The sequence below is a fragment of the Falco peregrinus genome, chromosome 8, assembly GCF_023634155.1.
Source record: "Falco peregrinus isolate bFalPer1 chromosome 8, bFalPer1.pri, whole genome shotgun sequence".
NCBI classification, from domain to species: Eukaryota; Metazoa; Chordata; class Aves; order Falconiformes; family Falconidae; genus Falco; species Falco peregrinus.
The window spans coordinates 32,691,592-32,719,459 of NC_073728.1; the positions used below are offsets into that span (position 1 = coordinate 32,691,592).

General features: G+C 44.2%; 1 protein-coding gene across 9 annotated transcripts in view; it reads left to right on the top strand.

Moving 5' to 3' along the window:
* The window catches only part of KALRN (kalirin RhoGEF kinase), a 528,424-nt gene that overhangs the window by 447,726 nt on the left and 52,830 nt on the right, over positions 1-27,868 (top strand). For 8 of the 9 annotated variants that reach the window (XR_008748289.1, XR_008748288.1, XM_055811375.1 and 5 more), the window contains 3 exons: positions 18,765-19,048; positions 19,906-20,010; positions 25,789-25,919. Coding sequence is in view for 7 of the 9 variants with exons in the window: in XM_055811375.1 (XP_055667350.1) it covers positions 18,765-19,048; positions 19,906-20,010; positions 25,789-25,919 (520 nt within the window). In the remaining 2 variants the exon portion in view is untranslated. The remainder of the gene's footprint in view (positions 1-18,764; positions 19,049-19,905; positions 20,011-25,788; positions 25,920-27,868) is intronic. The other variant, XM_055811371.1, reaches the window with a different exon arrangement.

Sequence of the window (27,868 nt, forward strand, 5' to 3'; positions counted from 1 at the left end):
TGCAGTGTGAATAGGTGGCTCTAGTTTGCATTTAAATAGGTGGCTCTAGTTTGCATTTAAGGTGGATGTGAAGCACCTGGGAACTGTTCTCGCTGCTGCCCCAGAAATGACCTTCCCTTTGCCTTTGGAATTTTGGCACGCTCTTTTTTTTTTTTTTTTTTTTTTTTTTTTTTTCCCTTGGTGACAGATGCCTGATGTATCTTGATCTTTTGCAAGAGCTGCGTAGGTTTTGTTGTGCCAATAAGAACCGTCCGGTGAGAGAAATTGAGACGATGAGCATGCAGTCTATGCTCAAACACAGGTTGTGTCGGTACAAGCTGTGTCAGTGCTTTTCATGTCATGGAGCTAGGAAGTGATGTGGATGCTTGATATTTAGCAGATCAACAATAATGCAGAGCTGAAAAAACTTAAACCCTGTGTCCCCAGTGTATCATGAAGTACGTACATTTTGTGTAACTGGGCATTTCTCTGAAGGATTTTGACAGATAACTCAAACTACTCTTTGCATCAATCTTAACCTGTCTATTGCAGCAGTAGAGACCTTGATATTGCTTTTTTGCTTGTTTCTTTTAGTAAATTTCTGATCTTGTCAGCTTTGCCCATGGACAAAGTTATTGGGGTCTATCCAGAGAAAGCAACTGACACTTAGTACCATTTGCAGTTTTGCTCTGTCCCTGATAGTCCCCTGCATGAACTAAATAAGGACTACTTGTCTGTTCTGGAGAGATAGGAATCCTAATATAGGAGTGCTTCAGAACAAGAGTCTGTCACTTGCTTTCAGCCATATAAAGGGGTAGCTAAGAGCAGTAGACTTGCACAGCCTTTAGGCCAATGGTCTTAATCAGCCAAGAGTAGGCAAGCGAGGCTTTTTGCTGTATCGCCTAAATGCACAAATGCAAAGTGGCCTAGTGTAAGGGGATGCTTCTTAGTGCTCCAAAACTGGCCCAGAAAGCGCACTGATAAAGAGGGTTCAAAATCTAATGGCCTTCTGATAACTAGAAAGTCATTGAACTCTCCTTAGAAATCAGTCCAGGATTTGCAGTTGAATATACCTTGTTTTCTTTTAACAGGCAGTTGATCTCCCCAGTTTTCTAGGTGGCTCAGATTAGAGGTTCCTTCAAAAGGATCCTGACGAGAGAAAGCAAAGATATCGAGGGTTCCTGCTTTGTGAAATGTCTTTTGTAAAGCAAACGGCCAGCTTCAAGCCTTGAATGTGACAAGGTCAAAGCTTTGTTGCCTTTAAACAGAGTAAAGTCCAGCCAGTGAGTGCCATTGCTCTGCACTACCTTCAGCACAGAGCTCTGAAGCTCAGCAGTGGGTGCATGGAGCTTGGGTCAGGTGGAGACTGAAGGCCAGGCTCTGATGCACAGGGGGCTGTAAAGACCAGTCAGTGACTCAGATTTAACCTAGAAGTTAAGTTCTGTGTGCTCTATTACACCCAGGGCCTTATTTACAGGACATTTCTTTGCTGTAGTTTGGCTCATTCAGTTCTAGCACAGTGTGGAGCACTCTGGGGTCTCGTTGCTCAAAGGGGCACCGGGAGGGTGGAAAGCACTAACAAGGTGTAGGAAGTGCTGCTCTTCGAGCACAAGGAGAGAGATGTTCCTGTCTACTGGACTTGAGAAGCTGGTACAACTCAAAGAAAAGGGTCTGTGGTTAAAAGCAATCTATCGTTGGCATAATTTTACAGTGCAACACCTTTCACCCTGTTCTAAGTAATACTGCGTGGCTGCAGAGTAGCTTCAGGTGAGAGTATAAAACACTTTTTTACTTGAGGGTAGCCAGAAACAGGGAAGATGGATTTAAGTAGATGCACCATGTTGTCTTCAATAAAGAACATGCCCCCTCTGCCTCCTTGAACCGTTGCTCTTCTGAGCAGACTGCCGGTCGTGTCCAAACATCTCTTTTTCAGAGCACAAGAAACTTAATTTCAGTGTGTTAAAAATGAAAGATTCAGTGGGTTTGTGTCTGTGCTAAGCTCCTGGTAAAGCTCTAAAATTTCCTGTCCCTCCAGTTTCTTCTCTCTCCTATCTTTGCTCTTCATTCTGCATGTGTTTGTATGTTTTCCTGTCCTCCTCTTTCTTTCCTTCCTTTTCCTCTTCTTGCTGTCCTTCCCCAGGTCTGATTTGTTGCTGGCTCAGTCTGGTGAACCTCTTTGCTCTTAAGATTAACAAAGCAAGCTGCTCTTGACAGAGTGGTGGTGACTAATGTGCAGTGAAGGGAGTTCAGCCACCTTGTACATCCTTGCTAGCTGGTCAGAAACAGAGCCTTAACTGGAAGTTAGGCAAACCAGCATCATTACAAGGGCTGTCAACAGCATGTTAATGAAAGTTACTTCTTCATTAGGTAAAAAGTGAGATCTGATGGTGCTTTTTATAGAAGGTGCTGACACTGTGTTACAGCGAGCTGCAGAGCTTTGCTAAGGAAACTGGTACCTTTGTGCTGAGTGGTAGCAAGAGAGTTATCTGCAGTAATATATTTAAGCCCATAACATTTCCTAATTTGAACATATTTTATTTAGTGTTTCAGGCTGAGCCATGGTTACACTGTGTAAAGCATAATGGAATGCATGTCCAAAGCAGTTCCGTCAAAACTGAGGCAGAGGAGAAAACAATAGTAAAATTAAGGGTGTCAACCAAGCTCACTTAGTTTCCTGGCCCTTCCTGAATGAGAAATATGAGGAAACTGTTACCTTCCCCAAATATACTCCTTGGGTGAAGTCCATCTGTTGCTCATTAGTTGTATCTCAGTAGAGTCAAGAGGATCAAGTGTACTGGTCTGTGGGCAGTCTCTCCCTCTCAGACCAGAGTTGTGCTCGGCAGTTTCTCCTGGCAGGTTCACAAGCAAGTGGTTGTGGTGAGGTTTGGGAGGGTTGTTGTTATTTTCTTCCAGTTCTATTAAGAGAAAACTGCTAGGCCCATGACAGGAACATCTCTTCCAAGTCTTGCGTTTTCCCACCTCTGCAGGCTGAGTCAGGAGTCAGAGTAGGTCATGGCAGATAGTTATTGGAAGGGACAAAAGAGCTGATGAAAATGCTGCTCAGTTGAGCAAGCAGGATTAACGTGACAAGGTGAATACTGTTAGCAAAAAAAATTGCTCTTTTTGTTAGTGTGGAAATGTGCTTTCCCACACCTGCTTTACACTCTCCTGATAGTCCTGAGTTAAGCGTGTCCCAAATGCGTGCCCGACAGTCCCCGTGCCAGCCTTTTGGGGTAAATAAAGACTTACTGGTCTGAACCTGTTAGTGTTTGTGTGCATGGGCATGTCCTCCCTTGAACATGGCTATGAGACGTAGGAGGATTTCAGGAGGGGAAGTCCTGAGGCTGATAAGCAACTTCTGAACATGGACAGCTGAAAGAGCAGCACGACCGCTGCTCTGTTGGCAGGCTTGGGGGAACAGCGAGCTCTTTGTAGGGTTACTTAGTTTTAAGTGTTGTTAAATCCTACCTGTTCACAGGAGGGTTTTTTGAAAGTAGAAACCTTGCTCATGGATACAGTGAGTCTGTGTTACTGCAAAATATAAAGTATCCAAGAGCATAGGAGGTTTGAGGTTTTTTCAAGTGCTGGTTGCTGCATGTGAGTCTCTGCTCACTGCTCTCATCTTCCACCAGCCACTTTGTGTATATCTGATGTTTATCATATCGGTGCCAGTGTTTGGGTTGCTTTAGCAACTTTCTCTCAGTTCTTAAGATCCAAGTAATACTAGCGTGGTGGTGGTTTGTTTTTTTTTTTTTTTTTGGGGGGTGGGGTTGAAAGTTGCACACATTGCTAGACAGCTAACTCTGTCCATGCAAGCTAGCCCCTCATCCTCCAGCTTTGTGCCTCCCTTATGTGACTGATCTTGGAGCCTTATCTTTTGAGATATAGTTATATACAGGATGTGACAAAAGTTGTACAGAAAATAAACTTTCAGATCTTAATTCATATGTGTAAAATAGATAGCAAGATCTTCTATAAAAATCAGCATTCAGTTAGTAGTCCAGGGGTGAATGTGTGGTGGGGATCCTTGTTATTCAGACTGCTGCATTGTTTTCAACTTCCATAAATTCATCCAGTTTTAAAAAAACATGGGGTTTGCTTTTATGCAGGCAAAGCTCCTAAACTTTGCATTCATTCCAAGAAGCGTATAAGAATACATGAGGCTTTATTCATCTTGTCAAAAGCCTGAAGAAGGGAGACTTTATTCTAAGGGAAAGAGAACAGATAATTGTGAAAATATAGCTTGGGTAGCTCCCTGTTCACTGCAAAGAACATGGGGTAATTAAACGTGCTGCTTTACTATAAAATAAGTGCCAGATAGATGTATTGTTTAGGAATTCAATGCACGGATGCTCAAATAAAATCTATCCGTTCTGAAGTGAAACAAAAAGGGAAGTTACTTTGCATGACCCCAGAAGGATTTTGGTTTTTTTCCCCAAACCCTCTTATGTTACAGCGTATACCTTGTTAAAACTTGTGTATTAGGAAAAGTAAGCTATCATTTTAAAGTTAAAAAGCCCCAAACCTCAAAATGTTTCAGTCTAAAAATAGCGTCAAGATACTTCTCAAACACACCAGAACACTGTTACATTTCAGTGTAATTCTTGTCTTGTTAACATTTTCAGTTTTGGCAAAAGCTGCAGTTTCTTTTCAAAAGAGAAGACTAGGTTGGGCTGCCAGTGCTTACAGCAGGGATCTGCAGATGTGGGTTTCGATTCACTAAGGAAATCCAGTTCTCTGCCCATTTAGCCACTACGTATCAGTTGCTATTGCAGAACAGTTCAATTGCTTATATTGCATCACACAATTCAATGTCATGTAAAGATACTTTTTAAAACAGCTACAGAAGCACATCTGGCTGTTTTAAGAAAACAAATCTGTAGGCCATCTGTAGGACTTCAGCATTGTAAAGAATTATTAGAAAATACCTGATGAGATGCTCAAAAATGTCCCCCTTGACTAATGTTCTTTGCCGTTAGAATAACCAAAAATTAACCTGTTTGCTTTTAGTTCATGATGTCATGTGGCTGATTGTGCTGAAACACAAACCATCCCTTGGATTAAATGTAGTTAGTGCATCTCATTGGGTTTCCCTTTGAGTTTGACATGCCTCTTGATCCGTCAGCCTCTGTCCTGGACTGGTCCCACAATCCTCTCCCTGGCAGACCGAGAACATAGAAATCACACACATCACCTGGGCTCCTTTCAGATAATTAGGACAAAATATGAAAATTTCACCAGTGAAGTCCTAATGAGATGAGACATAGAGCCTGCAAACTGAGTTACAGCAGTTAATAGTAGAACAGCCATGGGAGTTTCTTCTCTTTGACAGGGAGAGAGCCATTATATATGCTTCAGTTCACATACACGTTTGATTTTCTCTTATGCAGCATATGTTATATCACATTGCAGAAAGCCCACTATAGCTCTGGCTAGTTTCTTACTCCCTCACATCCCAATGCATTTCCCAATGCTTATGGGTGCTCCTCTACTATACAGGAACTGTGGTTGCTCAGTACTTCTGGAAAACGTGAAAAATACATCTCTCGTTTTGTGTGTTGCACATGAGTGATACCTATCCTGTTGCCCGTATTGCGCCCCAGTGCACTTCGTTGTTCCATGTGTTACAGCTGTTGCTAGTCCTGGTAGAGCTCAACAACTCTGAAAACTTGGATTCCTGCAAAATTATCTTCAAGGCTGTAGAGTTGCCTAAGGTGGTGAAGCCTGGAAGCCAGGCCTGCTGGGAACCCATTAGCAAACATGATCCCAAGGAACCAGTAAGTGGTTTCTGGTGGAGATTGTTACCAGTTGTATTGGAAGGTTGTAAATTAAACATGGAAATTTAACATTGCTGAATACAGAAAAGCACAAGTACACTCTATATGTCCGTTTTGAGCCACGATCCCTTGTTCACTAGCACAACTGAATTAATAGGGACAGACTTTTTAGTAGGGCTTGCAGTGATAGGACAAGGGGTAATGGTTTTAAACAAAGAGGGTAGATTTAGATTAGACATTAGGAAGAAATTCTTTACTGTGAGCGTGGTAAGAGAGTGGAATGGGTTGCTCAGAGAAGTTGTGTGTGCTCTATCCCTGGCAGTGTTCAAGGCCGGGCTGGATGGGGCTTTGAGCAACCTGGTCTAGTGGAAGGTGTCCCTGCCATGGCAGTGGGGTAGGAGCTAGTTGGTCCTTAAGGTCCCTTCGAACCCAAACCATTTTGTGATTTAGGAAAGAGATGGACTCTTACCCGTGATGAGAAGGGACTGGATTTAATGACTCTGGAGGTGTCTCTGTCGTTATGTTTTCGGGCATTTTTCCATGTTCATATTTCACATGGAGCACAAGGAGAGCTGGGAGTTGCACATCCCCAGCTACAGCTAAATCCACTGGGGTCACTTTTTCATGCAGTTTAGGCTTGCTGACTATTACAGCTACAGAGCATAGCAGCTGAGGATGTGCCGTTATGCTGTGCTGGTTTTTATTTCTCCTCCCTTCATGATACACGTGCAGCTTTAGTGAACAGAGGTTTCCTACATCCCCAAGACACGCAGCACAGTCTTAACCTATCCAAAAACACATTACAGTCACTAAGCGCTCTGAAACTTTCTTGAGGTCACGTAGGAAATTGGTGAAAAAATGAGCATCAAATACTCAGCCATCATAGCTTCCAGATTTATATCTGCCAGTTGATTTCAGCCTTTTTATAGGCCTGTGTGTCCTGGAAGCACACCAGGCATACCCAAGATCATCTAGTTCAGTGGCACCAGTGAACTGAGGCCAAAGCGACCACCACTGCACAGCGGTACATGCGATTGCATGGGGGTGAAGGCAGCATCTCGGCGGTTGTGAGAAAGAGAGCATGAACCAGCATGTGTGTTCCTCCTCATCAGCTGGGGTTTACTGCGCTCCCAAATCAGATTTGCCCATGTTGAGCACCCCTGAGGAACAAGGCCCCAGCTGTCTGCTGCAGCAGAAGCGTGTGCCAAGGCAGGCTATGAAATGTGTTGCACAACCCAGTATAATTTAACCACATGCTGAATAAATACACTTTTGAGAACTCTTTTGAAGAGATGTTGCCTAATTAATCCTGCAGGGGGTATAATATGTATATTTTTGAAATCCAGTTTTAGCATCATGCAGTTAGCTTTTATGGCCTGAGGATTCTGATTTAAGACATTCTTTAGTTACTAATGGTAATCTGGTTTAATTAGAAATGCAAATGTATTTAGATCTGAATGTATTGGAGTGGTAAAATGTAAAAATGATTCACAGCTAATACTGCTGAAGTGCCTCAAGTCTGGTATTCTTTGTACCTTCTGTAGTTTGAACCCTGAGGATCAACATGATACTCAAACATTGCTCTCAGCTGAAGTATGTGGAGGCTGAATAGATTTTGTTAGGAAATGGAATAAGTATTAATCAACACAGATCCTTTCTAGGGCAGCAGAAGGGAAACCATAGCTTTAGGTAAGGAGGAAAACACTTTGAATATTACAGTAGTAACTTCAGCTCCACAAAAGCAAAGCACAGGTCCTGCCAGGGGGCAGGTGCTGAGCGGACCGCAGCATCTTAGTTGACTTTGTTTTAGTATCGGAGAAATTACTCAGGCTTGAACATCCTGGGCTGCCCAGGGAGGTCTGTAGCTGCTCAGAGCTGCACTGCTGTAAAATTTGATCCGGCAGTGTGTCTAAGAAAAACCTCAAGCAAGGCAAGCCCCAGACAAATGTCTAAAGGCTAATGCTTGCTGAGTATTCACGGCAGTCACTTGTCCTGGAGATATCAAACTATCAGGCAGGTTGATGTCTGTGACAGACATTCTGTCGTTGCAAAATCAAAGAGCCTCTACTGCTAGACCAGTCCAGCCCTTGCTGTTGTGTTCAAATAAGTGTTTCTTTTTCCGAATTACTTTGAAAGGTGGAGCCAAAAGAAAGCAACTACTCAGCAATAAAAAAGACAGCTTATATAATGATAATCACTTATTAGACATGTTGCTTGGTAGAGCGTTTTTATGGCTATATGCAATTAGAGGCAGTAATGCAGCTGGGGATGAAGCAGTGCAGTTCATGCAGTGCACCTGCACATCTCTCCTAAGCTGGATGTAGAATTTTTTCCGTGAGGATGCTGCTAGTAAGGAGCAATGGTGTAAGCACTGTAAAAGCCATGGGAAGCTCCATGTGGCCTTCCAGAAGTCACGATCAATGAGTTTCTCAGGACTAGCCTTACTGGAAAGGCTGGTGGCTGGGTCAAGGCACTTGCACAGCTTCAGAGGGCTGAGACCTTGGCAGAGTGCTGCAGAGAGCCCTCCTGTTCCCATGCAGCAGATGCTCTCTGAGACAAGTTCCCATCCCATCTTTCTTGCTGACACAGATAGAGTGTAGTAGTGATTTTGTCACCTGAAATTTGATAAACTTGTTGACTGGCACCATAGGGAAGGTTCCTCACAGAACTGCTCCCTGCCCTGGAGAACTGTCAGATGAAAAACCAAGGCATAGATCGTGTGATTGAGTGCTATATGGGATGGCAAGTGATGTTCTGATTTTCCTACTTAAGCTCAGCGATTTAAAGCTTCCCACAAGTCTAACCGATAGTCCTGAGCATGCAGTTATAAGTCTCCAAGCTGCTTAGCCATTTCCCTGTGCCGTGTTCAAAGAGCAAAACATCACAAGCACCAGCAGTTCTTATCTGTGTGTTTTATTTCCAAAGCGCTGTTTGCATTTACTTCATTCATTACTTCTTTTATTCCATCCCAACCAGTACCTTTGCTGTGAGATTGTATTTTCCGCTAGTGTTTCTGGAGGACGAGGGTGTAGAGGAAGCTGCTTTGGGCACCAGCCCTGGAGGCTCCAGCTGCAGTGTGTCTGTCGTCAAACACCCCAACCTCGTTGTTCTTGGTGGTTACGTGGTGTCCGCTCTTGCCCTGCACCACTTGCAACTTATTCTTATTCCGTTCTTTTCTTTTCAGGGGCTGTCAGAGCCTGAATAATTTAAGAGTGAACAAATGAGAGACGTTCATGGAGAGGACTCTGTTCTTACCTAGGCACAATTTGACAAGCATGTAGATTGCCTTGCGTTTCCACTGCACCTACCACAACTTTACTAAGAGAAAAGCCCCTTTGCTAGACATCTGTGTCACTCTTGCTTAGTAAAGTTATTCAAGATCAGCGCCTTTGGAATTGGTTGGTAAATGGACAAAGACTTTCTCTTTGCCCGGAGCTCCTGACAGCCTCCAAGTACCAAAGAGAACTGCACAGCACTAGAAAGCAAGAGACAGCTGCTGAATGTTGGAAGCTACTGCATTTGGCAAAAGAAGCTGACGCTAAGATGCACACAGTTGTGTTTGTTTGTTCTGCTTGTTTTCTGTGCTTTCTGAGCCCTGTGTGTGCCTGGAAAATTTAATGACCAATCCTTTTTTTCTCAACATGCAGTTTTTCTTCCTATCCCAAAAAGTTTTGGGTTCTGTTCTTGCTTTTTTTTTTTTTTTTTTTGCTTCCCCCCCCCCCCCCCCCCCCCCCCCCTCCAATTTATTTTGTCACCAATACTCCTCTGTTGTTTCCATGAGGAACTGTTTGGGTACATAGCCACAGTTTCATTAGAGGTAGGGAGACATAAATACGATATTCAAATGTCATCATCCTCCCTCCTCTTCCTTCATTCAGCAGAGTGGTCCACCTTGTCATTGAGGTTGCTGGCTTCAAGCATAAGGCAGAGTTGACATTAGCAATGATTTCATTTAACAGAAATTACTTCAAAATTCTTACAGTAGCTCAATTTGGGAGCTGCTGAATGAAGCTGACCCTTGACACTTCACAGAAGAATAAGGCTTGTGTTGTACCAACAGCTGCTTGGAAAGCATGTGTAATAAAGTTTGTTTTTGTGCCCACCACCAGGATAAAAGATGGTATTTGCCGACTCTGGTACCCTTACGCTCCCAGCAGAGCAAAACTGCTTAGATCAAAGTTAAAAAGTCTGCTTCTATGTGGGTGTCTAAGCATTTCACAGTTCCTTATGCTATAAGTAACAGTGTACTTGCAAAGGCCAGCAAATGCTGCTCTTCTTGTTCAGCTTCAAACGTGACATTTCCCCCCCCCCCCATCATCCCATATAGGTTTCTATAAAGGTTCAGGGTTTAAACATTTTTATGGAACATGCATAAATCCCCTATCAAAATATATCAAGGAGGATTTTTGCTTTGTGTTTGGGACTTTGTTTTTTTTGCTGCTAGCAACACTTATTCTGGAAACTTCAGGGTCGGGGATTTTATTTTTGTCACAGAATGAGGACAGTGTAAATACAAAATGTAAAGTAGAACTTAGAGAAGTGCTTCAACAAGTTGTTCGACTAAACTGAAATAAATGTTGATTTGTTCAAAAAAAAAAAAAAAAAAAGCAAACCATCAAAAAAAACCAACAAACCAGCGTGCCCTTTCTGGATCTTGTTAGTCTTGACTTTTTATTCCTTTCTTTGCTGAAGTAAAATGTGTGCCTCTTGACTTCAGAAATCGGCTCTCCCAGCTGTGAGGTATTATGGGAAAGCTGCTTCGACATGCACTGCCAGCAGACGTGTTTGACTTGCTCTTGCTGTCCTCTGGGCTGGTCTGGGTTGTGTGCTGGGCACAAACCTGAGGCAAGAGAATGGGTGAATGACATTGAGTGTGTAGAAATGCTGTGTCTGGCCTCCAGTTCTGCTGTGTGGAGCCACTGCTCTTTTTCTGAGCTTTTTCCACACCCTTCTATTCAGTAAAAAAAACTATTCAAAAAAGTTGTTGCTTTGTTGGGGAGATAAGTGAGGCTTCCTTGAAGGACTCAATATACCTATGTCATAGTATTTTGGGATAGGAGCTGGCTAGGAGTATCTCACCAGCAGGTTGGTGGATTCACTCTGTGGGTGTTTGTTCTCTTATTACTCCTGTCATGAACTCACAGCTGCTTCTATGAGGGCTCGGTTGAGACTCTGAAGCAGGATGAGTTTGTCAGGCTGATAAATCGAGAGAAGACGGCTCAAACCTTCCACCAGAGAAGCTGTAGATACCCATCACAGTTGTGAGCTGTTATATGAAACACATTTCTGCATGGGGCACCCGGAGAGGAGGACCACAGATGTTTCAGCTGCTGTTCAGGTGGTTGGTGCTGCGGAGCTGAGTTGCACGCTTTCCTGAGAGTCTCTTCAGAGGCACAAGGATGTGTTCTGCCTTTGTGTGCAGCAGCTCCTTGAAATTCTCTTCTGTAGGAAACAAGACCCTGTCCAGTATTCATCTGAGGGCTCGTCTTCCTCTTTTCCCTGCATGCTTCCTGCAGACACCTCTGACAATAGCTTTAGGTCCACATGGAGCAGCAGATAGAATAGATACGGCTTCTGTAGCTGTTCCTCTCACTAGGCACTCTTGGACAGTAACAAAGTCATGTTTTATCTCAGCAGGCTCGCTCTCTGTGCCTTCCCCTTGTGCTGTTTCTCTCCCTGGAGACCCAGCTCACTCATTCAGCACGCTCTCAGGATTTCAGTAACTTTTCTTGCAAGGTCTCTTGAGACCATGCGCCTCTGTGCTGCTTCTCCAGGCTTTCGGTTTTATCTCACTCTTTGAAATTTTCCCAGAACTGCAATGACTTTTCTCTGACCTCCAGGAACTGGAGCTCTTGAGCCCTGACACTCTGACTGGCACAACCAAGACCTGGAGACTACTTTGGGACGTCAGCTTTCCCAGCGCATGCTGGATGAAAGCTGCATCTGAGCAACACCAGCTAAAAATAAAGGCTATTCAACTGAAGCTAATGGCGGGTTGCCATGAGTTATTGCTCATTAAAGTGAATTGTCAGATGCTTAACTTCAGCTAATCATTTCCTGCTGCGAGATCGGCCTGGTATGAAACATACTCAGATGTGGGAAGGGGATTCACAATAACTAAATTTAGCTAAGAGTGTAATTTCCTCGGACTCCCTCTGTAGTTAATGGAAAGAGAGAGGCTCCTACAGGGTGTGATTCCCACTCCCAGCGCCCTTGGGCAGAAATGTGTGCAGCTCCTTGACTGCCAAGAGCAGGAGGTGAGCTGCTGTCTGCCAAAAAATGAGCTTCTCTGAGTGGCGGTGCTTGCCCACCCCAGCTAGGTGAGTACTTGTTTTCCTCGCCTTAGGTTTCTACCTGGAAGTAATGAGAAAGAAGTTGACTATTAAAACCAACAGATAGGTGACCGTTTCCCAAAGGCAAAACCCATATGCAGAATCCCCCAGGAGCATCCCCTGCTTTACAGTGTAGCTGAAGGGAACCTGCAGGTCATCATCTATTTCAAAGCAGCTCCTCTTTCCCATTTCCAAGAAATATCAGCTATTCAATAAAGAAACAGTGCATTCTGAATGTTGTGTCATTAATTTAGTTTTTAGTCCATTTTTTTCCCCCTTTTTGGAAGTTAGTCTTGTTTGCACGTTTGGCAGTGGAACAGAGAGTCAGATTTTGAGTTTTTACATTACAGTGATTGGAAACATTGTCAATTATATCTTCTTTTAGCAGTGTAGGCTACTTTCTCTATTGGGCTAGAAACTTTTGCATAAAACATTTAACTCCATACCACTCTTCTTGAGTTTGGACAGAAGTCATTTTATCCACATAAATGGAATTGTGAGAATCCTGCCAGATTGATTTGTGCCTTTTGATGTTACTTCCAGCTTGAAGCTTCAAATGACACTCAAAGACACAAACAGAAAAGTCAGTTGAAGCTTCTCAATTTTGCTCATTTCCACGAGATGGGAAAGTTAGGGAGAACATTTGAACCTCACAGCAAAATTTGCTTTTAGATTTCAGTGGCATAGTTTGAATGTGTCTTTATCCTCTGGTGTGAAACAGGGACCTGTGTGGTCTCATCTTGTTTTTCCCTCGAGCCGAAGTGCAGGGCGGGTCTGCAGCTGGACACGTGGAGAGCGGCTGTGCAGAGCTGGGAGTATATGGGGAGCCGTGGAGGACTCCAGGGCGAGTTTTGCAATTCCATTGCAAAAGTTTAACATACTTCTAATCTAAAGGGCTTTTCAAGCCAGTTGCCCTCGATCTTTGACATGGCCACTGAAAATTTCCTCGTGTTCACTTACATTCTTTGCTGCAGCCTTTTTCAGAGGCAGTGCCTGAGGAGACAGTGTATCTGTTGGCATTAAAAGTTGTCAGGTTTGATATTTACATTGTTATGAACTAGTGTTTTTACTTGAGGAATAGCTGTAAAGTGATTTTGTATTATCCAAATGTTGTTACCTCCCAAGTTTTTGCAAATCCATGCCAGGTTTTACAGGCAGAATAGGCTCTAACACTAAAACTGGGATCAGTACTGTCATCTGCCTAAGCCACAAAGTTTTGTAACTCTGACTCGTGCCAATAAAAATGTTTCACTGAGCGTGTTTTGGACGTTTAATACAAAATCACAGAAGAGAGCAAAGAAGCAGTTTTCATATCATTCTGCCATCTTTGCATCTCTCAAGTAGGGCTTTAGCCCTCAAGCCCATCTGAGGCAGCTCTCACAGCAGCTTTTCCCAAGGGAGAGTATAAAAGCCTCAAGGGGCTGAGAGCGGTGGACTGGAGCCTGCAGCTGGTGTGGTAGAGGAGATGCTCCTGGGAAGGGCAGGAGAGGGTGCATTTTGGTGGTTTCAAAGATTCTTGTTTGTTCAGTGTGAAATACCAACGTGGAGCCTTTGTGCATAGGATGGATCTAGATGACTCCTACTTTCCAAGATTTTCTAGTACAGAAGTTCCCATTCTTCAGGAAATAATAGTTCAAGTAAAGACCAAGTTAGTCTTTCACCCACATCTGATTCAATTCCGTGTTTGTCAGAGATGTTATTTTACAGGAATCACTAAATATGGAAAATGGGCTCTGTCAAGCACAGCAGAGCTAATTTATGTGCTCATCGGTCAAATTGTCATTATTGGCCTTCGTTCATGAGTGGAATTACTTCTGCAAAAAAATTGTTGATTTAAATGCACATGCTAATAGGATTACAGAGTTCGCATTCTGGCTCGTCTTCTTTGACTTCTGTGGAAAAATCCTTTTCTCTCAGGCTGTTTTTCTGGGGCGAGAAATGGAGCCATACATAAATCAGAAGATTCGCTTCTCGCCTAAAGCAAGATCGTGGCCTGCCATAGTCACCTGTCTTCATAGCTATATTCTGTATTAACTTCTGGTTATGGAAGCATTTCCTTCCTGCTGTATATGATCTGTGGTTAGTATGGATCAAAAAGAGAAGCCTGGTGTTTTCTTCTGAGTTGTTCTGAGAAGCCTTTCCCTTTTCCCTGTTAGAAATCTGAGTTCCTGCCGATGAGCCCGGTGCTGCATGAGCCTGATCAGACAGACCTCCCCTCCCATGCGTGCTCTGGGGAACAGGGAGGTAAAAATAAAATGTCTTGTGTTTATGTTCCAGCAGTAATTCCTACTGACTCAAATGGGAATATAACTGTGCCTCTGAAAAGAGCCGATGAGATTTTCTTTTTTCCTTTCGCCCAAGGCTGCACAGAACTGGAACCTTCCATTTTTCAAGTAAAAGAGCTGTGCTTTTATAGACGTCTGTTTGTTTGAGCAACAACAACAACAAATATTTCAGGCCTCTAGCAGTGCAAAAGCTCTGAATGGTAAAGCTCTTCGGTCTGGCTGAGTATCTGTCACAGTCCTATTGCCAGAAGTTTCTTGGAGGTTTGCTTAGGGGTGTTTCGGAAACCATCATTTCTTCTGTCTGAATGAATGGTTTGGCCAGGAAATCAATCTAGCCACACTAGTCTGCTGACCTCCCTACGCTCATTTTGCTTCACCAAATACCTTTTTTTAGATGCATGTGTCTCGTGATATTTGTGGCAGGACAACTGCTCCCTGCAGCTCTCTGCTGAGCCCTGACGTTCCTGCAGACCTGCTACAGCGCGGGGGCAGCCACTGCTTTGCTAGTCCTTGCGGGCAGCGGCAGCTGCACCTTTCCCAAAGTGCTCCCTGGCCTCTCTTAAGCAGACTGTGTTTCCAAGCAGCTCTACCAATACAGTTTGCAAAGCACATATGTACTAGTGCTTTGCAAGAAAAGCATGGTAACATGTCCTCCTCTTCCGCTTGATCCACCTGGCATCTGGGTCTCAGGCTAGTATCAAGTGTCACGATTAATGTGTTTGTAGCCGTACGTGCCGCGGAAGCGGTGGAGCTCACACAAGCACAGCTTAGGAGGTTGTCTCCAAGTCTTTCCTGGCAGGTTTTTTGTGTTAAATGTTTCTGTCTCTCATTTCGTGAGCTCTGCTCTTCCTTGAGCTCCAGTACTGCCTCCGTGACCATGTCAAGGTGACCAGCTTTATGCACAAAGGAAAGAATTCTCAGCAGGGCTGGCAAATGGCGAGTGTGACTTGCTCACAAATGTATCCATATTTGCAGTTACTTTAAAAAAGAAAAGGAAAAAAGGTTATGAAGGGGATGGGGGCCAGCGGGCTCTCAGTGTGGTTTTTGGATAATGCGTGTTTGGCAATGGTGGTAAGTGGGATGATGCAATGGGAGAGCTTTGTACGTGTCCAGGGTGCTGGGTAAAGCAAACTCCCCCCGCCTTGAGGGGCTCTCACGATGGCTGAGGAGCAGGCAGATTTATACCAGCCTTTTTCTTCCTTCACCTCCCTCCCTTTCCTTCAGCCAGCAGAGACTGTTACCGTGTAAAGGAAAGATAAGGCCATGTTTCCAGCCCTGGGCTGCATGGGCCAGGCGAAGCACAGGCTCTGTCCCACACACCTTGCAGTGGCAGTCAGGGCAGTTCAACAGACAAGGAGAAAGGAGGAGACTTCATATCTGCCGGGCTTGTGTACAGCGTAGCACAACTGAGATTTAGTAAGCCCTTGGTAAATACCTCTTTTCCTCACCAAAAAGCATGACCTTGAGCAGGAAAATCCAGAGCCTCGTCCAGGCGGGATCGTTGCAGTGTAACACACCTCGCTCTGGAAACCCTTGGTTTGGCTTTTGCTGTGGCTTGTGACTCTGGAGGGCTGATGGTGGGGCTGGAGAGGGGTTCTGGCTCTAGGTTAAGATTTAGGCAAATTTCCTGCAATTGGGCAGGGTGGGCTGTGGGCCAGCTCGGCACTTGGGCTGTTTCTGCCCACCTGCTGCCTTCCCCAGGCTGACAAGGGACAGTCACTGACCATCACTTCCCCGGGATGGCCTCAAGAGAGCTGTGGTGTGAGAGGTGCTGTGTGTCCGGCCGTGCCCCAGCCACAGCTGCGCTGTCTGGGGAAAGGAGCAGGAGCAGCGAGGTCAGGACCTGGCCTTGCTTGTAAAACCAGGGGTGTTTCCTGGTGGGAAGGGAGGTTCCTGCCCCTTCCATCACGAACCTTGGGGCTCCTGGGTTTGGCTCTGCCTCGAGCCTGCTGGGCTGAAGAATGATTGTGCATCTCAGTAACAAATCCTTGGGGCGGATGGGGTTGTCCCCGGCTCTGTCCAGCCTCCTGTCAGCTCCCTGCCCTTACCAAAAGTTAAATTGGCAATGTGCCGTCAACTGGAGGTAGGGGCTTGGACCGTGTTACTGCCAAGCCATAGTAAAAATCTCTGCACACTAATCAGCCAAGATGTGGGAAGATCAGCTTGTCCTGGGTTCTCCTCAGCCTCCCCTGAGCCCAGTCCCCAGCAAAGGCAGCGGGTCCGTGATGCGGCTGCTGGCCCCAAATCACCCCTGGCAGTGGCAGCCTCTGCAGAGCGATCACTTCCAACATTTCTTCTTCCATGACCGCAGCCCGGCTCCCTTTGCGCCGGTAATTCCCAGAGCTAACCCTCCTCCGGCGGCAGCAGGGGCACGGGCACCCGAGGGTACCCAGCTCGGCGCAGCCCCTTGGCGAGGAACCCTGGAGCTTCCCATGCCACCTGCATGGCTTTCGGTGCTGCTGGGGGGATGGAGGGGCAAGGGCACTTGCAAAATCAGAATCACCATCATGAAACCCTGAATTTTGCTGACGCAAGGTGTGCTGATAAACTCCCAGAACATCACGTGGAACCTGCGAGGGGAGGCTGGCTGAAGCCTATTGATTGGAACGTAAGCTGGCCACTGACAAATATTGTCTTGTGCTAGTTAATGTAACACCACTTCGTGTGCATGAAATAACATCAACAGGAGCTGGCTAGACTCAGGCCTTTTTGTGATAAGACTGCTACTTTGCCCTGGGGTCAGAAAAAACCCAGCAGCTCCACCTGGGATCCGTCCTCCTCCCAGCCCCTCTCACGCTCAGTCCTGTCATCAGAAGACAGATGCTTTGGATTTTCTTCCTGTCTGGGAAATGAACTTTGACTTCTCTAGCTTGTTACAATTATTTCCATATGTTCTAAAAAACTAACTTTTGACTTCAGGTATGTAATAAATTATTGGTTCAACTGAGACTGTCTATGGTTATAAAATATGATAAAATATTATAACTCATGGGCTATGTTTTACAAGCTGGCAGAGAGGGCAGGCTGTGGTCTCTGCTGGGTGCACAGCTGGCTGGCGGCAGCAGCCTTGCCCGGCGGGATGGGAGCTCTGCATGCAGGTAGCAGAAGCTATGTATTCTATATAATGCTATATTCTAAAACAATATAGGTAGCGATTCTCTGGGAGAGTAGCTCTCCTTCAGCATGTGTACTGTCCAGTATCTCTAATGATATTTATTGCTGAACTGAGAATGTCTGGATGCACCAGGCTATTTTCCTGTGTTGTAACTTATGTTTTTGTTTTCTGCTGGGGCAGATGGAAGATTCAGAGATAACCATCTAAAAAACGTGTAATAACATCAGCTGGCTGCTGATGTACACTCTGAGATGTATCTTACAGGAGTGTGACAATTTCTGAATTCTGTAAAAAAAAAAAAATATTCATCTTAAATTGTGTGGGATTAAACACTTGAGGCCCTGATTGCTCCTGGGGAGGGAGTTGCCTTGCCACAATTTCAGGAAGGTGAAAGCAGAGCACTTGTTCCTAAAGGGCAATTAAGAAGTCTTTGAGCAACTTGCTTTGGTTTTAAAGACTTATTGACATTGGCACATCTTTGGTCTGTTGCTTTTGGGGGTGGGGGGGAGGGTAAGGGAGGTCACACCCATTTCTAAGGTGCTAGTCTGAACATGTGTATTGATAATTGCAGTTGGATACAGTTCAGCAGTATCTCCTGCTTGCATAGAATGGAAATCTTTTTTAATTTTAAGCGTGCCTTGCACCTCTTTCTTGGGAGTTTCCTTTGGTTTGAACAATTTGTAATTGCTCATTCCAGTTTCTTAGTTCTAGGGAAGATGTGAAGTCTTCTGACAAATTGCTTTCAGGGGCAAAGGAAGTAATTTTAAGGTGCTTCAAATAACCTTCAAAAGTTAATAAGTAGTTTAACTAACAGTAATGTCATTGGGGTCTGGAAATAGCTGAAGAACGTTTATGGAATTGGAATCTTGACAAAGTGTTGGTGGCTGTCAGGTCTCCTCTAGTAATCTGCTTTTTGTCCTTATTTTCTTCCTGGCAATTCATAGTGAAATCTGTGGGAAGAAGCTGAGAAATTCAGCATTTAGCATGAAATTCAGGCTTTCCTCAAAAACTAGATAACTTTGCTGTCTGCAATCTTTTGTAAAGACAGATAGTGTAGTAGGAAATGAGAGCAGTGTGTAAGACTGTGAAAAATGCCTGTTGCGAGGGCATATTCCTCTCCCTGGTGTGCAACAGAGCTTACACGATGTCCATAGGTCAGAAGGCCTTGCATCGAGGCAGCTTGTATCTTCATGCTTAGGACTGCCAAGCGCTTGATGTGCACTAGGAGAGAGAGGAGGTGCTGGTATGATCTCTCACCTGCATTGTTTTCTTCCAGACGCATATTCGGTCTCTTCCAATGACAATGGCGGCAAGTCTGATTCAGTGGCCAACTTACAACCTCAGCCATCCCTCAACTCCATCCAGAGCTCTCCTGGCCCCAAGCGCTCAACCAACACCCTGAAGAAATGGCTGACTAGTCCTGTGCGCCGGCTGAACAGTGGCAAAACCGAGAGCAACATCAAGAAACATAAAAAGGTGCGAGATGGCAGGAAGAGCTTTGACCTCGGCTCACCAAAGACCGGAGATGAAACCACTCCTCAAGGAGACAGCGCAGATGAGGTGTGTGCGGTGGTTGTTGCAGGAAAGCCTGTATCTCTGATAGTCTCTTCTGTGGTTGTGATTCACGCATGAGTAAACCCAGTTCCCTTAGGGTCTGAAGGGAACAGCGAGTTGTATGTAAAATTGCATCAACCCAAGCTGTGTTGCAAACAGCGTTGTCATGCAAAGAGCAGTGGGATATAGAAGGAATAGCATTTGAAAGTTTGCATGTATTACTGACATTTAACTAGAGGGTTTTTTAGTAGCCTATTAGAAAGCTGCTAAGGATAGAAATGAAGTTATTCTTGAGCAGATCATTTTTTGCTGAGGTTCATGTCACCTTTATCCTACCATGGCAGTGTAATTTCTTATTGAAAGAAAACACTCAGAGAAACAGCCGTGTTTCTGTTAAGTATGCTACATGTTTGTAGCTGCAGTTTCTCTCAGGCATGTTCTTTGCCAGGATGGCTCTTTCCTGATAAAGTGCATAAGGAAATACAAGCCAAAAATGGAGATGGTAAAAACTGAACACAAATAGAGGAACACATTTTAAAAACTGTACATTGAACTTTTCTCATTTAAATTGAAAAATACTTTTCCATCAGCAGACAGACAACTGTAACTGCCCTAGCTTCTTGGGTGACCTATAAACTGTTATTTTTGTAATGCTTAGAATGCACCAGGATTAACTGGCAAAACCTTACATCTTTATTGCTTCTCTTCCATGGTGCTTAGCATTACCTGCAGTTCTCTACAGCCAGTGCAATATTGAGCCAGTAATAGTATCAACAGACCCACAACACGGTGGTGGGGTTCAGGTATCTAAAAAGATACAAGAAACCTGTCACTGCTTGTAATTACATTTAAATTTTCTTCAGAAGAGCAAGAAAGGTTGGGGCGAAGATGAACCAGATGAAGAGTCTCACACACCTCTTCCTCCTCCCATGAAGATTTTTGACAATGATCCAACCCAAGATGAGATGGTAAGGCCTCCCCTGCTATATCAGTTTGCTGTTTAAGTACATTTCTCACATAGCCATCTCGCAGTGGTCTTCTAGTATTCAGGGCCTAGACTTGGGGTTTTAAGAGACTCCTATATCCAAATCATAATCTAATACCTTTCACCAACTGGATTGACAAATAGTGCTGGATAAGCAATTTAGCCTTGGCATCCCATTTCATGACAGGTCGATGGTGTGCGTGTGTTGTGTGTGGTCAGAAATTCCGTTCAGGCTGGTAACGTGCGTTTGCTGCACCTGTTTTAAAAGTGCCTTTGGTGTCTGGCAGCAGCAGCAGAAATAGCATTTGGTGGCAGCCTGGGCCTGAGGAGTAGGACAGATGCTGGCATCTGTTTAAATCCAGAAATACCACCTTTACTGAGAGTTAGAGAGCCTGTGCTCTCCACTCAGGCTGTGTGTGTGATTGAGGTCCAGGAACATTTTTAGTCTGTGCCCCACCATCCACTCTCCGTTCTGAAGTGCTTTAAAACTTGCAGATGGAGAAGCCTACCCAGAGCTATCATTTGGCATTTTCAGCGTGTGGCTGGTCATCACTGAATGGTCCATCTGCTCCAGGTAGTTCAGAAGCCCACAAGGTATCTGAAGTCCCCCTTAGGAGGGTGAGAAAGGCTTTGGTCTGCCCATCCTTGTGCAGCATGCTGGTGGTGGTATTCTCTGCTGTTGGCTAGGGTCTCTTGAATGTTAAGTCAGGGGTTGCTGTGGTAGATGGTGCAGTGGCGTGCAGAGTCCTTCAGTTGCTCTCTTGGACTTGCGGTGGGAACCTGTGAATACAGCTGTGACAGTGGTTTGCCTTCACAGTCCACACAGGTCCTGTCGGCATGTGTCCTTCCCCACCCTTTCCTGGTGCTGTCATCTCCCTTGTAGAAACCCATCCTCCTGGAGAGCTGTTTCCTGCTTTCCTGCTGGCATCTGTTTTTAGCACTGCCACTTCTGCATCTCTATTCTTTGATTATAATTACTGCGTGCAAAGAGGCAAGGATAGGGGAGATTAATAAATTGTCAGAAACAAACCCAACAACCCAGAATGTTCTTGGGGAAGGTTCAGGCAGGAGTTTGGAAATAGAGACAGAAGAGCACAAATATTTCTGAGACTCAAGGAGCAGAGTGATGGAGGAAAGGAGCTGGGGGCTTGCTGCTAATTTGTCAGAAATGTTATGACACTGTGGTGGCAGCAAGACCAGAAGGAAGCAGCTGGAGTTGTGGACTCTTGCCCTTTGAGTGCTGCATGTGCTGCTGGCTGTCTGGTGAGGCACGGAGGCAAAAGGTCGGTGAAGCTGAGCCGTGGTGGATCCGAGCCCAGCACAACAGCAGTTGTTCCTGGCTTGTTCCCTGTGGTGTTTAGTTGAATGTTTTGAGGTTAGTTTGCTTTTTGGTTTTTTTGGGGGCTTGTTTTGGTTTATTTTTAAAGAAAGAGAAAACTGCTTTAGCTCGGGTGACTATTTTTGATTTTTAACATGCCATGTGATGTCAGTATTTCTTAAATACATTTCTGACAGTGCCAATGTTGTGGAACTAAACTGTTTTCCACTCCAGATGTCTCGGCTTTATAGAGCATTTTGGCATCCTGTTTCTTCACCCAGTCCTAAAAGAGAAGATTAAATAGAGCGAGTTGCATCTGAAACTCTTTTTCTCTCTCTTTTTCATCCCCTACTCGCTTTTTGTCACGAGGGAAAAAACTTAAGTTCACAAACATGGCTCCTGAATTCGCTGGTACAGGAGCATGCATTAGCAAGCACTGTTTGGGGCATGTTCATGGTGTTAATTTGGCTACAGCTCCCTGCTCATGTCCTACTACTGCTTACAGGCATGGGCTTAGGTTGGGCCAGCAGCAGCATGGGGAAGCAGCAGTGGTAGGTGGAAGATGTCTGCATGGTGCAGGGGGTGGCACGTTTCCCTAAGCCCATCTGCAAGGCAGCAATAATTGTACCTCACTGCTCCAGGAGGCTCTTATGAAGACAAATTGCAAGATCTCTTCATATTAGAAATTCATAATTTACTTTCTGGGAAACATAAATACCATTTTCCGATTTGCCCCAAACAAGCCAGACTCTCTCATCACTCACAGAAGAGTTTTATTTAACCATGAAAGACTTGTAGGCAGCAAATATTTCCATGCTCCCTTCAAAATCCTGCTGTTATTTTCTTTTAAGAGATACTGAGCAATTTCAGTGAAAAGTAGTGAGAGCAACAGCTGTTCAATGCCTTTAAAAATCGGATGACCTCTGCTACAATGGTTATGTTTGATGGTTATCATCTATGCGGTTGTCCAGTATCTCTTCAAAGTCCCTATTTTCAGTCTTTTTTTCCCCCCTTAGACATGTCTTTCAGCATTGCAGGTGAAACAGGCTGGCTGAGCTTTTTTGTATGCGATTCCTGCATTGCCAGCCTAATTCCTCAATTACCAGCCTGATTACCTGTAGTTTTTGTTGTTGGTGTAATTAGAACTGTTGATTAGATGTATTATTTGTGAAAGAGGAGACGATGAGTGGCAGACTGTTAATGCTTCTGCTTTGTCAAAAGGCTTCTGGTTGGGATTGGTCTCCTTTGCCTTTTTTTTTTTTCTCCTCCTGGAGCTGTGTCACTCAACATGAGCAACCTCCCCAAAGGGTTGTTAAAGAGGTGGCCAGCTGCCTAATTCCTGCCATCACATTTCCATGCCTCGCTCGCCAGCACTATTTAATCTCAGATGCCCGTTCATTGGCACCTGCACAGTGACTCTGCTGAAATACCTGCTCTCCAGAAGACCTTTATTAAGCAGCTGAGAGATGAATAAGCTTTTTAATAATTTTAATGCAGAATTTATAAAAAATTACCTCATGCTTTAGTCCATGTCAGCCTGCCAAAAGCAGGTTATCAAAGGACTTACAGTTTTAGTCAGTGCTTATATTTCGTTCAAAAGAAATGTGCATACAGGTGAGCTAATAAATACCAATTCCCATAGCTATCACATGAGTTTGGGTTTTCAAAGTGAAGTTTCTCAGGACAAAGACCAAGGGGTGAAGAGGCCCATGTAAAACTGAATATTTCACAGAGGCCAGTCTTTGTGGTGCCATAGGGGATGCTTGGGTAGCACACTGAAGAGGTCTCAGGGTTTGTTTTTTGGTTTTTTGTAATTACAAATCCAGAGATTTGTAATAACCAGAAGCTATTAGCTGTGGGTACCTGAATGTAGATACATCCGAAGACATTATATGGTGTCAGGCACCTAAAATTGCATACCTGTGACCAACAGACAGGCATAGAGAAGTGAGACTGAAACTGTTCTAATTAACGTCAATAGGGAAAAGTGGGCATCTCCAAAGAGTGTTTCTGCCCTCTTGTGCCAGGTGCTTAGGGCGGATGAGATACGTAGGGGTGTTTTCTCTCCACTGATTGCAGAGAGGGGAGGAAAAAGTTACATGTTTAGGTGGCTGAAGTTACATGAATGAGTGCGTGTCGTCTGAGTTTATGTAGAGTTGCAACTGATCTGTGGGGAAGGGAGGGGGAATGATTCATTCCCCTCTGCCTCCCTCCCCTATTGCCTGTAACTCCATCTGTACGTTGTACTTAACTTGCATTTATTAAATATGTATGTATGGGGGAGGGGGTAATTTCTTACATCCACAGTAAGAAGATCAATATTCTGGAGCCTGTAAGACCGTAGATGTCCTTTGAAGGAGGAAACAACAGACATTAAGAGTATTGTAGCCTGGCTGCCAATGAACTTCAGTTCTTTGGTGCTGTTCCCTGGTTCCCACCCTCGGAACTGCTGCAGGGAGACATGCAGCCAGAAGGGGATGGCAATTCTGTGCTTGTCTGATATGGCGACACTCACTCACCTGACCACGCATGCAGTCCTCTAACCCTTCTGCTCCCTTTCACGTTCGTTCTCCTGTCTCAGAAGCTGCCTCACTGACCGCTGGTTTCCTACTCCCTTCTCATCCTGCTAACTTCCTTTTCCTTTGCAACCTGGTGTCTTGCAGTCCTCTTCTTTGCTAGCTGCTCGACAGAGCTCCTCCGATGTCCCAACTGCTGCGGATCTTGTCAGTGCAATAGAAAAGTTGGTCAAAAGTAAGCTGGTAAGTTTAGTGTTGTGAAAACTGTGTACACAACAGGCCTAATATGATTCAGGGAAGGGCTTAAAGCCCTTAAAGCCTACCTCTTGTTTCTGGTTTCCTTGCTTTCCACCTTCACCTGCTACGCTTTTATTAATGCTTTGTGCTCTACTTCTCAGTAGAGTGTCTAGCATTTTTGCTCCCCCTGTGAGATGAAGCCTACATTTCACATTGCCATGTAGGCTCTGCACTGCATAGTCAAAAGGCACTTTTGGAGCGGGCTTTGCAGAGCAGGAGCTACTGTACTGCACTCTTTCTGGGGTCTTGTTGGTATTCAAATGTTTTACGTGCTGGGATGTTCTGTTTGGTTTGTTTTAGAACTTGTTCTGAGGCACGGAAGTTTTACTACCCAACGTGTGAATATGGTATTCTGGCTTCCCTGAAAAGACCCTTGAAAGAGTAAAACTGCTTGAAGTATCACAGTTGTGCTTTAAGTTTACAAAGTTTCATGTGTTGCTTTTAATCTGCCTTGTCAACTCTTTCTGACAGGGAGTGGAATAAGCAGTAAAAATGCTCTGGGTTTAATTTGCTCAAAATTTTCAGTATCATGCACTCTCCCTGTCTGGTCCCATGTCTCTTGGACAAGGAGTAAATCCTGTTTCATATCTTGGCTTCTCTTAAGTTTTCCCTTGAACAGTTCAAAATGTTAATATCAACACTAAACCTTTTTTCTACATGTCCCAGGACCTCTACAATTACGTGAATGCTTGCTTTGAGCAAGTTTCACTTAATTACCAAGTCAGGATTAGAGCAGGGTTATGATAAGCCTATAAAGGTCCATTTCCTTATGTATACTGGAAAGGTGAAGAGAGTAAATAAAAAACAAAAAATCCTGCAGTGATCATTATACTACTGTAACCCTGTGCAAGCAGCTTTATCTAGTGAATCATTTCAGAGGGTTTTGGTGTTTTCTTGGTTTAGATGTTGGTATATGAAGATAGTCAGTGTTCATAGGGTGTTTGATAAGGAGTAAGTGGTAAAGGTTCTTTGTGACATGGGAAACCAAGAAAGACATTCCCAGAATATTTACTCAAAATACTTTTATTTCATTAAGGGACTAACAAATTGAAAAGTATTCAATTATTCTGGTTAGATATATTTTTGGAGGATATTTTATTTTCTCTCCCCTGCATGCAGGCTGTTGTTTCAATTGCAATTACTTTCCAGGGATCTGGGGGAAACTCTGATTATTGTGAAATGTTAGTATGTATCCATGTATTTCTGTTACATTTTGTGTTTCACTTTACTATGAAGAATCCCCATTCAGTCTTTGGCAGAGAAACACTGACCACAGGTAGCCTAACACTGGTTGTGATTGAGACACCGAGATATTTTCAGGATGTTTTGAAATAACTTGGAAAAGTTTTCTCATTCTGGGGCTACAGGAACATCTTCTTCCACCTTCTAGCACAAGGACATCTTCTTTGTTTTAATGCTTTGCTTTTTTTTTTTTTTTTTGAGGGGTGGGGGAGATGTGTTGGTCTTATATCAAATTAAAACTAATTTGGTTGTGTTTCACTAAGTCCTGCGGGAAAGTATGGCTGGATGCTCTGCTTGGTTTTAGACTGCAGAACTGACTCGAAACGATAACACTGATGCTGGAGTTCAAGGATAATGTTTATTCTGTCATTTTCTGGGGCTTTTATAGACCCTTGAAGGAGGATCTTACCGAGGAAGCTTAAAAGACACCACTGGCTGCTTAAATGAGGGAATGACGCCTTCAACTCCCCCACGAAACCTTGAAGAGGAACAAAAAGCCAAAGCAATGAGAGGCAGGATGTAAGTTGTCTTGCTGGTTCTTCTTTCTGAAATATGCACCCGAGAAGGACACATAGCTGCACTGAAAGAATACTTTGTAGTCAGTGAATGAGCACAGAACTGAGCGCAAAACTGTGTTCTGCTTGCTTCTGGTTGTTCTTAACCTGTAAAAATACTTTGTAAAAGCACTTGCACACCTGGGAAGTTCTTCATCACCCTTTAAAATGTACAGCTTTTACCCCAGATAGCAAATAGCTGTGGCTGGAAAAGCCTCTGAACAGCTAGACAAGTATTACTGAGACGTTTGCCTTGGTGATTACTGCATTGCCAGAGGTGAAATCAGCTCTCAGAGGGGAATATGTGGTTGACCTTGTTAGCTGCCTTCAAGAAAAAGAACAGAGAATCCCACTACGATTTTTTGAATGAGAGAATATTTTTTGCCTTCATTATTAGCAAAGGAAGGGGCAGATTTCAGGTGCATTTGTGATGCAAATATGCCACTAAAGAGAAAGTTTCATTTGGGAAACCCTCATGGTTATAGTAATGGGAGAGGAAGGAAATGGTGACAGCTCATGAAAGTTGTTTTTTAAAATTATCTGTACACTCCCTTAAATGTAACAAAAATAACACTTATGCCTTAAAAGCTTATCATGATTGGAGCACTTCTTAAATGCATAGTTCAGCTGAAGGACACAGAGAAATGGAGAAACAGAATCAAGAATTGTGTGAAAGAGAGCTGAGGTAGCTGTTTTCTTTATACTGCCTCTTACACTAACAACAGGAACTAACGATCTAATCAAATGGTAGATTGAGGGGAAAAGTAATGCTCCCTACAGTTAGTGTATAGTTTGTGTGGTAAGGTGAGAGGTGGAAGAAGAGCAGCCCATTTGGGAAAGATGCCAAGCAGGGAAGGAAACCAAGTCGGGGAGAGCAAGGAGGTAATGAAGAGCACAAGAGGAAGCAGGAGCAAAGCATCACAGCTCTGTCAAAGCTACCATTTGCTCCTACGGTTTGCCGTAGGAAGCCAGAGAAGTGACACAGGTAGGAACCGAAGCAACTCCCAGCAGCAGGCAGGGACATGATGCTCCTGGATGTGTTTCTGAATGGCAGAAGTTATCTCCTAGATAGCCATCAGCCTTCCCACAGGGAACGTCTCTGCCTGTGCCTATCTCCTAAAAGCTCCTCAGTATTGAAAGTTCTTGGATTTTTCTGGTAGCATTTCATTAATTAGATAACTGACAACTAACTGCAGTTTGCGGTTTTAGTGCAGAGACCTATGCCACTGTAAGTGTAGGTGCAGTAACGATTTCTAGCACGCAACGCTTCTGGCACGGAGACTGGTAGTGTGTTACATGTAATTAGTGGCTGCCTCTGTCCAGAATTCCTGAACGCCAGGATGTTTAGGAGCACCTGCTAGTGGCTTTCAGCACAAAACATCTGTCTCCTTTGCAACTTCTCCAGCTCCTTTGTGTCTCTGCTCCATATCTCTGCGGCTCACTAGGTTTCATTCCATAGCTATATGAGGCAGCTGAGCTCCCAGCTTGAGCTGTGACCCCCCTGTTCCCCACAAAACAGCAGTTGAATTCTTGCACGGGCACAGACAGTAATTTCCTGTGTCTCGGGCAGCACGTGTATGCCAGCAGTTAGCCCTGGTGTTAGGAAGCCCCTATTCCATCAGGCTTGATTGCTGCATTTCTGTGAGCAGTAATGCAGTGGTCTCATCGAGTAGCATTGTTCAGTATAGATTTAATGCAGAGTTAGCAAGATACCCAAATATTCAGACTTAGTCAGAATTGAGGAGGCTCTATCCTTGTTCCAGTTCATGCTGTTTTAAATACAGCTGTGTAGTCAATACCTGCTGGTGACTTATGTTATCAGATGAAAAGATGACTGAGCTTGAATTCTTGGCAATATACATCTTAGTATGCACCTTAAATTTGGCACTACCTCTAAGGTCTTGTGTCAGGTGG